Source organism: Chironomus tepperi, unplaced genomic scaffold, assembly GCF_022539635.2.
Source record: "Chironomus tepperi strain 1889 unplaced genomic scaffold, CSIRO-AGI_Ctep_v1 contig_9, whole genome shotgun sequence".
NCBI lineage: Eukaryota > Metazoa > Arthropoda > Insecta > Diptera > Chironomidae > Chironomus > Chironomus tepperi.
The window spans coordinates 134,020-149,900 of record NW_027226131.1 but is presented as its reverse complement, the minus strand read 5'-3'; the positions used below and the strand labels follow the sequence as shown (position 1 = coordinate 149,900).

Sequence of the window (15,881 nt, the reverse complement as noted above, 5' to 3'; positions counted from 1 at the left end):
TTGTGTTCTTTATTTCGATGTGAACGGATCAGTTAGTATATTTCTCCGTATTTTATTGTTTTTAATAGAAATATATACAAGAAAAACTTAATTACAGTTAGTAGAACAAAAAGTTTTGTGAAAAATTGTGTAATTTATGAAAAATCAGTGAGATAAAAATATTATTAATGTAAGCTATAAAGCATATAGCAGACGGCTAATAAAATAGCACAAAGTATATGATCAGTGTGCTAAAAATAAATATATTAAAGTGTTTTTGGAATATTTATTATTCTTCGTAAAACAATTGTTTCAATTGTGGCATAATATCATCTCAAATGCAAAACGCTTATATTTATGCTACATATTATACAATAAACTGCAATTTGGATAAATTATACTGAATTATTTTATAGAAACCTATGTAAGTATATGTGTATTTATTCGCGACATACATAAAAATTATAAATTGGGAACATGAAAATATTCACTGGATCTTTTTTTGCGTTTCTCTAATTTCTTAGTATTGCCGTCATTTCATTATCATTTAATTCGTGCTGTTATGAAATTGAACTCTAAAATTAAAGATTCAAACAGAAAGTACAAAGAAAGTATAGACTACGAGACTATACTTGAATTATATTAATATTAAATACATATAAAAGTGCCTTTTTGTGACAATAACTTGTCATATGAATGAATTAGACGCTATATACTTAAAGTCGTAAGCGTTGATTGACACTTTAAATTGTAAAGGAAAAGAAAAAAATTGAAATGCAACTTAAAATGTTCTGTAAGTTACGGAACAAATTATAGAATTCATATCCATAGACCTCAATTGAATAATGATGCAATAATCTGATTTTTCATTCATAAAGGTCATTTCTCTCGTACTTTGATCAAATCTTGATCACAGTGTAGGAACCAACCAGAAATGAGATTAAATAAGGGTCAATTATCTCGGAACAGAGAAATTAAAGTGAAATGAGATTATGTGCTGTGTATAAGAATAGAAGGAGGAATTACAAGACATACCACGAAATAAGGAATTTTGTTTTTCTTTTAAATGACTTACGTTCCACACAAATACAGAACCAAAACCTGTTTATCATCTCGCGTATCTTAATAGTTATATTCATATAAATTTTTTTGTCGATATATTTGTGTTTGTAGCTTCGATAATTAAGCTTTTCTGTCTGTCTTATTTCCATACATTGCTAGTCATATGTTTTTTGCATTCAAACAAATTCCAAGTCTACAGTCATTGAGATTAGTGCTTATTGAGAAAAATTTCAATATCATTAACAACAAAAACATTTAAGAGGGTTCAGAAGATTTATGCTGGTTTTAAGTACGACATGTATTGCTGCTGTACGGAACAACGAACCCTTATCTCAAAAACATTGTGTCATTTGACCGGAGTAGCATTATGTCTTAATGATCAGCTGTTGCATAGACTGATGACTTAAAAGTGAAAATACTCAGATTACAAAACATGTAGGCACGACCTTAGATTTCATATAAATTATACTTTTGATTACATTGCATGTTTTCGATACAGTCATAAGTTATGACTGATAGATAGTTGTTCTTGAATAATTGATAGATAATAATAGTAATGGACGCATGATTATACAAATAAATGTCACATGACAAACATAAAGTTATGGTCTTTATTTTTGAATGTCACACGAAAGGATGAAATTTACCTTTCCGTACTTTTCTATTTCAAGAACAATTTTATTTAAAAATGAGTGCATTTACATCACGGAAATTTTAGTCTTATCATGTAAAATCTACATAATTTTGCTATAATTATCTTTTTTCATGTATGCACTGTGTCGTGTTGAGTTTGAGTAATGTTTTGTGTGTTATAAAGCTGCATTCTTGTACCTTTTTCAACAATTTGTGAAAAGTTGTCAAGGGTTTTAAAAGAATTCAAAATTAACGGCTTTCAAAAATTCAAATTTATTCAAAAACGTTCAGTAATACTAAACTTCATTTAAATTCAGTTTATTTTAAATTTAAAAAATTCGTTACAATTTCAAATTTAAATTCAGTTTATTAGTAACATTTATTTTGTGGATAACAATACAATTCCTTATTGTGTTATCAAAATGCGCTCTTGCAATCCATTCTTCTTCCTTCTATCATTAATTCAATTTAGTTGCATGACGAAACAAAAGTTTGTTTTGCATGCTGCAACTCAATCAAAATACTCAGTGAATTTATGCTCATAAAGGTACTTTTACTTGAAGTAATTGATGCAATTTGATGTATGAAAAGTCTTCTAATCATTCATTAACTTTATTGCACTTCAGTGATTCTTTTAATATGGATTTGTAGGCGTATAGCTAGCTGAGACTTTCTATGCATTTCTATAATTACATATATGAAAATAAAAAGTTTCCTCTTTGTGCTTATCAACTTTATATTTATCAGACATTGCTAGTTGAATTATTTTCTACTAAACAAATAAAAAAGCAAGTACAGAAAAAAATGTATTGTGTGTGTGTGACAAGCTAGTATGTAATCAGAATGAAGCAAGAAAAATTTTGTGTTTTTTGAGGAAATTAATAAAAAAAAAAAAACTTTTTATTTTCATTGTCAACTGCTTTTCTCATACCATTTGGGCACTGCTTGTATTATTATTGGATTAAATTTATTTTTATATATTTTTTAATGTCGAAAGCGTTGTTTTTTTCGCAATTCACACAAAAAAAGACATTTTTAATATTTTAAGTAACTGTAAAATCTACTTAAATGAAATTCAATATAAAAATGGATTCGAATATTTAATATGCTCAATATTTTTCGCGGTATGTTATTATCATTATGTCCCATGAATTGCCGGTGTTTATAACAGCTTTTTCTTTCTACTCGATAATTTAGAATTATAGAGCGATTATTGATTTTTAAATGTCATAGACATGTTAAGTACTTCTGTGAAATAATCCAGTTCGATAGAAAACTCATTTATTAATTATCAGTCAATTGTTTATTGTGATTCATAGATTCAGCTTTATCTAGGAAATTTCAAAATTAAACGTAATTTAAGGTACAAATTGCGGTAGCTTAAAATGTTATGTTAACAGAAAATGATTTCAAAATTGAAGGTATATCAATTTAAGAGCTGAAAATTGACCTAAATTTGATAAGAAGTATAGTCTTCAATGTCATACAAAAACTCTTATCATCTTTGAATTCTGGTCGAATTCAAACTCAGCTCATTTTGAATCTAAAAATCCGCTACAATTTCAAATTTAAATACAAGAAAACCTTACAAATGTTTCAATAGAATTTGTATGGTTTTATGCTATTCATTTTGAACTCTGAAAATTCTAACGGAATTTTAGAATTTAAACGTTGAAACAATACAAATGTTATTTTTATCTGCTTCAAAAACATTTGTACAGCTTTAGAACATTTATTAAAATCAATTTAGGGACATTTTTAGGGGGGGGGGTCTAGGATTTTGTCAAAAAAAAATCGACATTTTGTAACGAGGGGAGGGGGGGTCTAGAAATTCGTTTTTTTGCGTAACGTAATAAGTGAACGGCCCCTTAAGGAATTTGAAAAAAAAAAAAATCAAATGACTTGTGTACTTATTTTTCGTCGATAACAAACACATATCATTTGGCATGTCAAGGACAAATTTAAACAACAGAATTGTATTATCCCAGTATTATCAATATTTCACCATACATTCCTTCCCATCTACTAATCAGTTCTAAGAATTTACTCATAAAAGCCATAAAATGGGTTTTTTAGTTCTGCACGAAGTTATCTAATTGTTGTGAATAACCTTGCCATCAGATATCCATAGTGATTCATGCATAAGAATAAAGCATGCTTATTAGTAATTCTGTTGGTGTCATTTAGACAGTAAAATTGCACCTGTGATGTTTGTTATTAAAATATACAGGAAAATATAGATGTAAATCAATATTTCGTTACTGCCCGAGTGACACAAATGTAAAAGGCTTCATCACGTAGCTTTGAAGACGCCGCTAAACACCTTAATAACGCCAAATGGAAGTCTACTATTTTTGGCAGCCATATGGGCATCAAACGGAAGCGGCTTCCGTATGGGACACCATATGGGATGTATAATAATAATAAAAGGTTTGCCAGAGATTGTGTCGCTCGGGCCTCATGCTCGTGCATTAAAAATGTGTTTTTAGAATTTCACAAGTGCCAAATTGAAATATGATACGAACATGCAGCTACTGTATATAGTGTAGAAAATGCGCTGTATAATAACGCAAAATACTTTTTTCTTGTTTTGAATATTTTCTTATAGGAATTATATGAAACAGTTTTGTATTATAAAAACGGAATACGAGGAACTTGAGCATGTATAGATTATTTGTCAACACACATTCAGACGCATATCAGTAAATTTTTCTTTAATTTTAGACGAAAACTGAAAGCTGAATGATAAAAAAAATTAAAAATACGCAAAGAAAAAGTGCAAACAAATCTTCTTCATGCCGAAAAAGTCGAAAGCAGGCAGAAAGTGTGCCAAAAAGTTAGCATCGGCTTGCGGCTATTGAATTATTAAATCTCGCAACCCACAACATCCTGAGTGAAATTTTCGAATGTTAATAACGCAAATGTAGTTTCTTATTTCTTGGAACACAGTCTGCGATTCTCAATAAAATATTTATCGCCCATACATATATGCATAATCGACAATTGAAGGAGTTCGAATAATGCGTGGGTTTAAATGATGTAAGAAGATACTTTGTGTGTGCCTTCATTCTAGACTCATTTGAAATTCAATTTACCCTTGAGTAAGCTTTATGAAACATAGTTCATATTCAATGTCCTATTTCCTTTATTGTTAAGCAATATGTTTAATTGATTGAGGCTATAAGGCTCATTATGTCGTGTTAATCAAAAAATACGAATTAATATCGACGCAGGTCAGGCAATGTCGCTGATTTAACCTTGACAGTGAGGAATAGCTGTGTAATAATTTTATACAATCAAAAAATGTACGTAAAAAAGTGGTATGTACTGTCACATGAACGATTGACAATTTGGGCGTTGCAATAGAGAAAATTACTAAGCATTTTTTATTCATATTGTTGATCGCATAGCTTTTATATGACTTATAATGACCAAATATTTCCGCGATAATTGGAAAATCCACTTTTGGTCAACATCGTGTCACGTGTCGCGCCGTGAATGAGGAAAGCAAAAAAACTTTTCATGCAATTTTTTTTGAGTCATACTTTTTGTGTCATTTTCACAACATTAATCTGCACTCATAAAACGTTTCAAAATCTTATGGATGAGTCATCATTTTTAGCACTAATTATAATATTATGTGCTATAAATGAGACAGATATACACGCTAGACAAACATCTGTGAATGTGTATATGCCTCATCTTCGCGTAGTAAAATTATCTACATGCTAATGCTGTACTTGTGACGAAAATGAGACGGAGAAAGAGATAAATTGTATATAAATGGTTTGAGAATTTTAAATGACATTGTCAAGTGTTTTTCGCATGAAAAATGATAAAAGATATTATTTACTTAATGAGCTACTGGAGACACACTTTCATATTTTGTAAGATATAGTCTTGAATTAAACTTTTACTTCCATTTAAAACTCATTATAGTTTAACGGTTATTTAGAATTTAAAGAAATTGAACTGAATTGACATGAAACTCATGAACTACTGAATGACTAAAGAGAAAATTTTGAATTTCAATTGACGGTTAATTTTTAAAAACAAAAATTTTTCTTGATAAATTTATGATAAAATCCTGAATATTTAATTGACTCATATATCATGAATATCTATAAAATTATATCATCCAAAACTAATCTAAACTGTACATCGATAAGAATTTTAAATATAATTAAGACTGACATTAATCACACACATTGAAAGTGAAACAAAATAAACAAAAATGCGAAGAGAGAAGCGTAACTCATCAACTACTGCACAGTGTTTTTATCGGTCACGAAAAAGCTGTCGGTCGAACGGAAACGGTCACTCAAAAACGCGAATATTAAGTTCTGATGTAATGAATTTGTTACATATAAAGCGATCATGTAGAGCTACTTGCTAGCTTGGGAGAGCTATGAATGAATGCATTTAAACATATGTTTCATTGTTATTTGTTTTGTTCCTTATCAGCAACTTATAAACAAAAACGTGATAATATATTTTTTAAATCAATCGTAATGAGTGACTCAGTCTTAAAAGTTTGCTGTTTGGCTATTTTTGAGCCTATAATTACTTTGGACTTTTGTATGTAAACTTTTCAAGGAAGTGATAATAGAATATTTGCATGACAAATCACCAAAAGTTACTTATTTTAAGAATATTTGCACTGATAATCTTTTGAATGTTTAAGGGCAATTGTTTGTACTCAAGATGAGCATTAATCATACTTTATGGATGAAAATCGTTTCCTCTGTTATCATTAAATTTCAATTAAATTATTCATTGAAATTGCGAGACGTCAGGAATAAATTTGCATTAATAAACAGTGAATTAGTCATCAGAAATATCAATTTTCAGTCACGATTGTAGATTGCGTGAAGTTTAAAGATTTCACAGCTAAACATATGCTTGACGAGACAGCATTGATGACACAATTCTCTTTTTTAGGACAGCATCTAAAATAAAAGTTCTAAAATTATCGCTCATATCTGGATGAGAGAATCTCATGAAAAATGCTTTAATTTTCCGGTTGATCAGTTTGCATTTCGTGAATCATTCTTACCTAAACAAAGCATTCCACCTACGACTGACGAAAGAAAATGTAGAATTAACTTTTTTTCGTGGAAATAAGTTCGTTTTATTTTGAAACAATAATGTTCCTTTCATGTGCAGTCAATTGATGAATGGAATCTTCAAACATTATACACTATTGTGGGTTTATGAGAAATGAGAATGAGTTATTTTGGAGCATCTGGAAGGAATTAGTGCTGAGATCATTTTTAATCAACGGTTTTATGATTTTTTGAAATTTTATCTTTAAAACCGTACAACAGCAATGTTTGAATGAATTTCAGAACTTTTGAAGGGTTTTTTGATATTTTGAATTTCGTATGTAACCATACAACAGCAACTTTTGAATGATCTACAAAACATTTGAAATGCCTTCAATTGGACAAATGTAAATGTCTAGGGTCTATTGATAGAATTTTGTCAACTTTAAATTAATGAGTTTAAGTGCTGTACACTTCATAAGTGAAGACATGTTTACAATCCCATAACTGCGTCATTATTATTCTAATTTATATTCTAAATGTCAAGCATCTATGAACAGTTATGATCAATATAAATAAGCATGTTTGTCATAAAATTTCGTTTAAGAATTCATTCAAAAAAATAGAGGAACTACATGGAGAGACATTTGAAAAATTTAAATGATCATTGATTGATATATTGGACATACTTAATAGATGCCACGTCAAAAATTCCCAATGTATCAAAATTAAATTATGAATTTGATCACAATAGCATGCTTAATTGGCAGTTCAGTCTACAATACACATCAAAGATTCAGATTTCGGAAGTGTTGCATTAAGACAAGTTTGTAGTCAAGTCAATCAAACATTTTTATCGCATAGTCCAAGATCTGCCCAGTCCAAAGCACAAAAATAGTCTACCTTGTTGTTTAAGCATGCAGTCAAAAGTAACAAAAATATTTATACATTCCAGAACGTGAATAACAAAGTTTGATGAATAAACAGTCTGAAAGTATTCACGCTTTAATGCTTAAAAAGACTTCATCTCTTTACTATTGTAACATAATACCACAAAGTCTGATTAAATTGCTTTCTTTGTCTTGCTTTATGAAAAATCACACATCATTGTATTGTTGATGTACATAAGGACTTAGTAATGTCTCTGAAAGCTTAAAAATTAATTTACATGAATTAGTCATTAGATAATGTAAATTTTTTATAGGTTAAGTAGTTAGTCGTACCTTATAGCAGTGATGTGTAAAGTAAATGAACACATAGACTTTAATTACTTTTATAAAGCATTACCACCAGTGTTAACGTCATCAGAATTTCTTACAATTTTATAAACGACATATGACTGTGATTGCATAATGTCTGGCTTATTTGTAGAACACTTCCTGATCTACTTGAATTAATCAAAAAATTATTGTTGTATTTCATAAATCAGAATGACTTAATTTGCGATATTAAATTCATGCTTATCACATTTATCGGATGAATCATGAATAAATCATAAACAATAGTGTGAAGAATACAATACGAGCAATTAATTACTTACTGGAACCTTATTGTTAATTTTTCATATGAATCACATCGGATTTAATTAGGTTTTTTTTAATAGGTATGAAATATTTCATTCATTGACAGATTTTGTGCATTTATGCATGACATTGAAATCGGAATTGATTTGTTGAAAACTATCAAGGAACAAAGAAACTGGCTGATTATAAATTTCCTAGAAAAAATAACGACTTTTTCAAAAACAGCTAGGGGTCTAAACTACGAATTTGCCATAATTTATGTCAATTTGAATTTCAAAAAGCCGTTACAAAACTGTCCAATTCAAATTCTGTCAAGAAACCAATCCCTACGCAAATAAGATCCAGTAACATTAATCGTTCTTAAAATTGGCACAACTATTAATCATATACATTGTAATTTCAGATATTCTATAAAATCACATCCAATAAGCAACACAAGATGATTGCACAATCATAGAACAAAGAGAAACCATAAAGTACGAAAGAAAGAGTGTTTAATCAGCATAGTAGATGTAAATTAGCAGTAATCATGGATAAGTGGAAAATTGCAATTTATCTGTGTCTATATGTGGTGGCTTCATCGCAGCTTAGTCATGCGGAAACAAAAGCTTTTATTCCTGGTGATGAACTTGAAGGTCCAAATGTCTGTAAAAGGATTATATCTCATAATGTTACGGTTGTCGTGACAGAGATGGTTCCATATCAAGAAAGTAAAATGGAATGGTGTGCAGCATTTCCGCCAAGATGTAGAAAAACAGTAATTAGATTAAAAGCAGTAAATAAGACAGAAGTTTTAGAAAAGGCACAACCAATAAGAGAATGTTGTGATGGATATATAGAGAATGAACAAAAGAATCGATGCATTCCTTATTGTCAACAACCATGTGGTGATCATGGAACATGTATATCACCAAATAATTGTAAATGTGATTCCGGTTATGGTGGTCCATCATGTGACATCTCATGTCCACCTGGAAAATACGGAAAGAATTGTAAAAAGAAATGTGACTGTGCGAATGGTGCTGAATGTGATCCATATGACGGTTCATGTCATTGTAAGAGAGGCTTCCAAGGTACAAAATGTGAAAATACATGCACACCAGATACATATGGAGAAAAATGTCAGGAGAAATGTCGATGTGTCAATGGAGGAGCTTGCAATCATGTATCAGGTGAATGTTACTGTAAAAAAGGGTTTACTGGCCCACTTTGCGAAGAGACATGTAAAGTTGGTAAAAATGGTGATGAATGTAAATCTATTTGCCGATGTCAAAATACTGGTATATGTAATGATGATTTAAGTTGTACATGTCCTCCAGGTTGGATTGGATCGGTTTGTGGAAATCGATGCCAACCAGGTTTTTATGGCTTAAACTGTAGTCAAGTCTGCGAATGTTTTAATGGAGCTTCTTGTGATCATGTCACAGGTATAAATAAATTTGCTTACTTTTCATTAGCTTAATGTGTAAATATTTAATTGCTTATTATCATATCTCATAGGAGCATGTATTTGCGAGCCAGGCTTTATGGGAGATAAGTGTTTAGACCAATGTCCATTCAATAAGTACGGCGTAAATTGTACACAAGAATGCATTTGTAGTAATGGAGCTACATGTGATAAAGGCACAGGTTTTTGTCATTGTGTAGCTGGATGGACTGGAGATGATTGCTCGGATAGACAATGTCCAGATGAGAAATATGGAGAGTCATGTAATGAAACTTGCGAATGTGAAAAAGACAATACTGAATCATGCCATCCACATGATGGAACATGCGAGTGTAAAGAAGGTTGGACAGGAACAACTTGCAATCGTCCATGTCCGTTCTTAAAATACGGAAAATCATGTGCTTATCAGTGTGACTGCAGAAATAATGCACAATGTCAACCGACAAATGGAAAATGTATTTGTCTTCCTGGTTTTACTGGCGATAAATGTGAATCACCATGTCCAGCAGGCTCCTATGGGCAAGACTGTTCACAAAGATGTGAATGTAAAAATGATGCACAATGTAGTCCTGAAACTGGCGAGGTAAGATTGATTAAATTTTGAAAACCCTCTAAATGTTTTGTAAATCAAAATATTATGAATGTTTTTAAAATTGCTAAATTCAAATTAAAAATGTCCGTTAAAATGAAATTAATTTCTACTAATATTAAAATTATTGTCATTTAGTGTTTCTGCAAACCGGGTTGGCAGGGATTGAAATGCGAACGACCTTGTGAAGTAAATACTTATGGTCAAGGTTGTAGTTTGAAATGTGAATGTCTCAACAATGGTGCTTGTAATCCAGTAACTGGAGAATGTCATTGTGCTGTTGGTTGGACTGGAAATCATTGCGAAAATAAGTGTGATGCATGGACTTTTGGCCAGAACTGTTCATTTGAATGTTTATGCGAGAAAGAAAATACCTTAGCATGTGATCATCAGACAGGCAGATGTCTATGTAGAACTAATAATCGAGGAAGTCAAACTATTAAGTATGCAGGCGTGAAATGTGAAAGTACATGTCCATTAGGTAATTTGTGCATTATTTATTCATTAGATAAAAGATTAAGCTACAAAGTACTTCTATTATTTTAATAGGATATTATGGACAAGAATGTCAACATCAATGCAATTGCAAAAATAATTCATCATGTGATCCAGTCAGTGGAGAATGTTTCTGTGATCGAGGCTGGATAGGAAGAACTTGCGATGAGAAATGCCCAAATGGATATTTTGGTCAGAATTGTAAAGAAAGATGTCCTGATAATATGCCACCAAAAACAACTTGCGATCATGTAACTGGAGATTACAAATGTCGTCCTGGTTATATTGGATTAACGTGCGATCATGCTTGCAAGTCTGGAACTTATGGAGAAGATTGCAAAAATACTTGCAAATGTGTGCAAGGAGAGTGCCATCATGTTGATGGAGTTTGTAGATGTTTCCCTGGTTGGTGGGGAGAATTTTGTGAAGAGCCTTGTCCAGAAGATACTTGGGGTACTAATTGTCAGCACAAATGTCAATGCTCTAATAATGCACAGTGCAGAAAGACTGATGGACTTTGTATTTGCAAAGCTGGTAAGATTTAATCTGGGGATTAAAATAAATCCTAGGATTTAATTAATCTAAGTTTAAAAATAAATATAATTATCGTCACTTTAGGTTTCATGGGACCCAAATGCGAGGAAGTCTGTCCAGAAGGATTTTTCGGAGATAATTGCTTACATGTTTGTACCTGTAATCGAAAACCAAACTTTGTCTGTCATCCAGCACACGGTTGTGTCTGTAAAGCAGGCTGGAGAGGAAAGAACTGTGATGAATCAATTTATTCAGCTAGTACAGCCGATCCAGAAGACGGTAAGCATGTGCTAATATATTTATTTAAGAATCAAATTTCAAGTGAATTTAGTCACAACTATTTCAAGTTTTGCTTAAAACATAAAATTAACGCGGAAGCAATTTCCAATTATTCAATTTCCTTACTCGAATTCTTGCTAAATGTTCTTAATAAGGCAGTTTAATTTATCGTGTCTGACCCGAGAAATGTAATGCTTTTAATGAAGATTGTTGGGTCACGCAATAGATTTGTAATCTATGTGTGTTATCATGTGGGCTGCTAGATATTAGATACAGTCGTAGACAGAATTCTTCAAAGTCTATTGCTTACTTACTTCCTTGGCTGGGGCGCACGGGGCATTATTAGAGAAAGTCTGTAGACAATTTCGATAACTTCTGCCAGTTTGGGATATTGAGAGCTATAGCGTTCTTATCAACACATCCAACAATAGGGCATCCTGTGGTTGTCTGTTCACATGACCTGCCCATCTCCCATTATATCCATTATACCTTAACATGCTTAAATCTAATACTTACTAACCATATTATAATTCCTAAGACTTCAATATAACTGACATTTTTGCATCAACAAATAATGAAGAAAGTCAAACAATTGAATATGAAGCAACAACTCAAAATATTGATCAAGACACAATTCCTACTGGATCTAACATCCAGAATGCATCAAATTTATCAGAAGAACATAACGATGGCAATATTTCACCGACTATTATTAATGTTAATCAACCAGAACCTACAAAATTTACTTTCATTACACTGGAACCAACAACTGCAACAGTAAATGCCATGACTAAAATGTCAGCAACAAGTAGTAATATTGAAAATGCTACACAATTTGCTTTTGCACCTATTGAAACTACAAATGGCAATCAACAAACTTCAACAATGTCCACATTGTTTACTTTCGCACCGATAGACTCGAAAGCAACAACAGAGTCCATAAGCAGTGGCACACATTCATCTTCTTATTATAATGCGACGACAAAAGAAGACGAAAATCACGAACAGAAATGGATGGCAACAACAGCAAATTTAGAGTCAAGTTCAATGGCAATAAGCATGAATAATGAAAGTTCATTAACATCGCAGAAATCTGACGATGAGCACGATCTAACGACTGCTTATGAGCATATTAATTCTGGTTTAAGTACAACAATTTCAAGTTCATTAGAGAATGTCATGACAACGCCTTTGCTATCAGTTAATTTTACGATCGATTCAATGAACTTGAGCACTTCCACGGATGTTTATAATAATGATAATACGCAAAGTAATCAAGATAAATCGGGCGAGAAGCACTCAACAAGTTCTATGGAAATTACAAAAGAGAATTCTGAAGTATCTGTTCCGTATTTATTAACTACTGAATCGAGTCTAATTAACTCTACAGCAATAAATCATAATAAAGATGTTGAAAGTAGTTCCAGTGATTCAAGTGCTGAAAATCCAAATATTAGTATTGAAGCAACAACAAGCATTAATTTACAGATGAATATTTCAACAGAATCAGCATATAATCCTTTAACAAGTTTCGATACAGACTACTTAAGAGATCGCAATGAAACAGCAATTTACTATCATGAATCAAATGATACAGTACAGCCATCAATTTCGAATCCCAACAGTCTGATTGTAAATAATACAAAAGTAAAGGTCAATGAAAGTGATGAAAGAGATACAAATGGACATGAAAGGAATAAAAATGGAACTGGATCAAATGAAAGAGAATCAGACGAAACAAATCGTATGGAATTGAAGGATGGGGATAGACCTGAAGGTGATTTAAGAGAGGATCCGCACAGTTGTTTGTTGTTGTTTTTCCAGCACATGATTTGATGCAAAAATTCTCATAAAAATTCATCCGTACACAATAATCGTATACATTAATTTAGTTCAATTTAAGCCAATCATTGTGGGGTTGTTTATAAATAATGTCTGGTAAAGTATCTGGACGTTATTGATGAATGACCCTTAAAAAAATCAGCGCATTTCTTCAAATATTTTTTGACCGTTATATTTTAAATATTTTTTGTCCGTAATTTTATTGTATGAAGAAATGCGCTTCTGTTGGTCACGAGTGATCACATCTACACTATTTGTGAATTTATTGACTGTCTGTAAAACGTGACAATTTAATTAATTAATCTCTTCTTTCTCGTATTTCTTTTTAGTGAATCGTTCAGGAATGGTTTGGGCAATTTTCTGTACATTCCTGTTCCTCGGAGTTATTGGAATGCTGCTGCTGTATTACCGAAGACGTGTCGCAAACTTAAAGGCTGAAATTGGACATGTTGTGAGATATATGAGTGACGATCCAGGACGTAATTTTGATAATCCAGTCTATTCTTATCAGCCAAGTGTCAATACAGACACATCAACACTTTTACATCGTCATGGAATGAATAATTTAAGACAAACAAGACCTATGAATATAGCTCTTAATAATTTAGATCAAGATTCAAATTCAAGTGGACGAGCTGCACAATATTCACTGCAATATGATGCAGAATTAATGAATCAAAAGAATCATGAAGCTGATCAAACAAATCCTAATTTTTATTCAAGTATAGATGATCATTTATATGATGAAATTAAGCTTAAGTGTGCTGATCTCGATATGGAATATGATCATTTAGATTATTCACGTCCACAACAGCCAATAGTTCCACATTATCATCGAGCAACAAGCTCAACAATGTCAACATTAAGTCAACGAAATCGTGAATCAGATCAATCAAATAATACATTTGCTAGTAATTTAGATAGCACATATGATGCACCAGTTCCACATCCAAAAAAATTAAATATTTCAGTTCCTCCTGAATTACCTGCTAAAAACATTAACTCAAATCTAGTACCATCACCGTCATCAAGTACAGCATCGACTGTAACGCAAGATGACAACATTGATGCCATTATTTCCGTTGAGAAACCAATGAATAAAGATTTGAATTCTAAGCCTGATGTGATGAATCAACAGACTGATAATTAGATTGTGGATTAAGAAACTAAAAATTTATCGATGCTAAGCAACGATGAAAAGGAAAAAAATTTGTACAAAATCATACGTGAAGAAGTCATTTATGTCCAAAAAATATTTCAATTATATCCGACGATTTTGTGCTCAAATTTTTACAAATATGACAAAATGTTTTTACGTGCTTTGATGGCACTTACAACAATTTCTCACAAAAAGATGTTCGCATTTTATTATTTATGAACACAATTTTACAGTACTATTTTTGCTTAGTCAAGTTACTATAACGTTAATCCTGTCTATCAATTGTGTTTTCGTGTGTTTTTAACGTGTTATAAATTTTAACTTATAATGTACAGAGTCTATCAGAAAAGATTTATGGTTGAGGTTTAGGATGTGCTGATAATGTCATGAAGAAATTCGACAGCTATTCAAATTTAGAACAAATTTTTTTCAAGAACCTTACAATTCCAGTTAAAATCAAATTAAAATGTTTAAAAACTATACAATTCCTTTTAAGCTGTTATATGGTTTCAAATGGAATTGTAAGATTCTGTTTTTGGAATTCAACTTTTGATGGATTATTTAATATCCTGATTTATTTCAAACCTCTTGGCAGGCTTTATTCTATCAGAAATCATAAAAATGCAGCACAATATCATAAATAATAATCAAAAATTAAGCAGCAGTAACTTTACACCAAACTTAAATTTATAATTTTCCTTATGTCATTACCAGCACATCCTAACAAAAAATAAGCATAAACATCAATATTTAGAGTGTCAATCTTTATATGCCTTTTCAAATGCGTATTTTCTAATATCGATTATAGACAATAAGTAAGTCTTAGTAGTGTATATAATATGTGATATGAAAAAAAAAATTATATTTTTACTGCTCAATATTAACTAAATCAGTACATATCGAGTTTTGGATGCCGGTTAAATCATGTCTAATAAAAATTTAGACTAATTGTTACAAAAAAAAAAGTTGTGCAAAATTTTGTTTCTAGCAAAATGTTTTTTAAAATATAAAAAATTTAATTTTAGGGTAAACAAAATTATGAGCAATAAAATTTTCTATTTAATATAAAACTGTAAAACTTCTTTCATCATTGTTATCAGTTATTAATTGTTTTGTTTCAGTTGTCATCTTGAAATTGTGTTCAGTTCTCATCTGCAATGCTGGTTGGACAGGTGAATTTTGCAATGAGCCATGCTCTGATGGACTATGAGGAATTAACTGTCAAAATATTTGTAAATGTCAAAATAAATCGAGGTGTAGAAAGTATGATGGTCGATGTATATGCGAATTTGGT

General features: G+C 31.2%; 1 protein-coding gene across 2 annotated transcripts; it reads left to right on the top strand.

Moving 5' to 3' along the window:
- The first annotated feature begins 25 nt into the window (after window positions 1–25).
- LOC139085612 (protein draper-like) lies at window positions 26–15,603 on the top strand. 2 transcript variants are annotated; one of them, XM_070633711.1, is made up of 7 exons: window positions 26–403; window positions 8,646–9,414; window positions 9,743–10,272; window positions 10,417–10,759; window positions 10,828–11,307; window positions 11,392–11,586; window positions 13,758–15,603. In XM_070633711.1, exons 2-7 carry the CDS (start codon window positions 8,772–8,774, stop codon window positions 14,576–14,578), a joined length of 3,012 nt encoding a protein of 1,003 aa, XP_070489812.1. In that variant the 5' UTR covers window positions 26–403; window positions 8,646–8,771; the 3' UTR covers window positions 14,579–15,603. The 2 variants fall into 2 exon arrangements, with proteins under 2 accessions (XP_070489812.1, XP_070489804.1); XM_070633703.1 differs by having other exon boundaries at window positions 8,646–9,669.
- Window positions 15,604–15,881: the final 278 nt, after the last annotated feature.

Excerpts from the sequence above, each read along its gene's own strand:
- LOC139085612 (XM_070633703.1), top strand. The coding sequence starts at position 8,772 with ATGGATAAGTGGAAAATTGCAATTTATCTGTGTCTATATGTGGTGGCT. Across the intron at positions 10,273-10,416 it reads GTAGTCCTGAAACTGGCGAG|TGTTTCTGCAAACCGGGTTG; the intron begins GTAAGATTGATT and ends ATTGTCATTTAG. Across the intron at positions 11,587-13,757 it reads TACAGCCGATCCAGAAGACG|TGAATCGTTCAGGAATGGTT; the intron begins GTAAGCATGTGC and ends ATTTCTTTTTAG.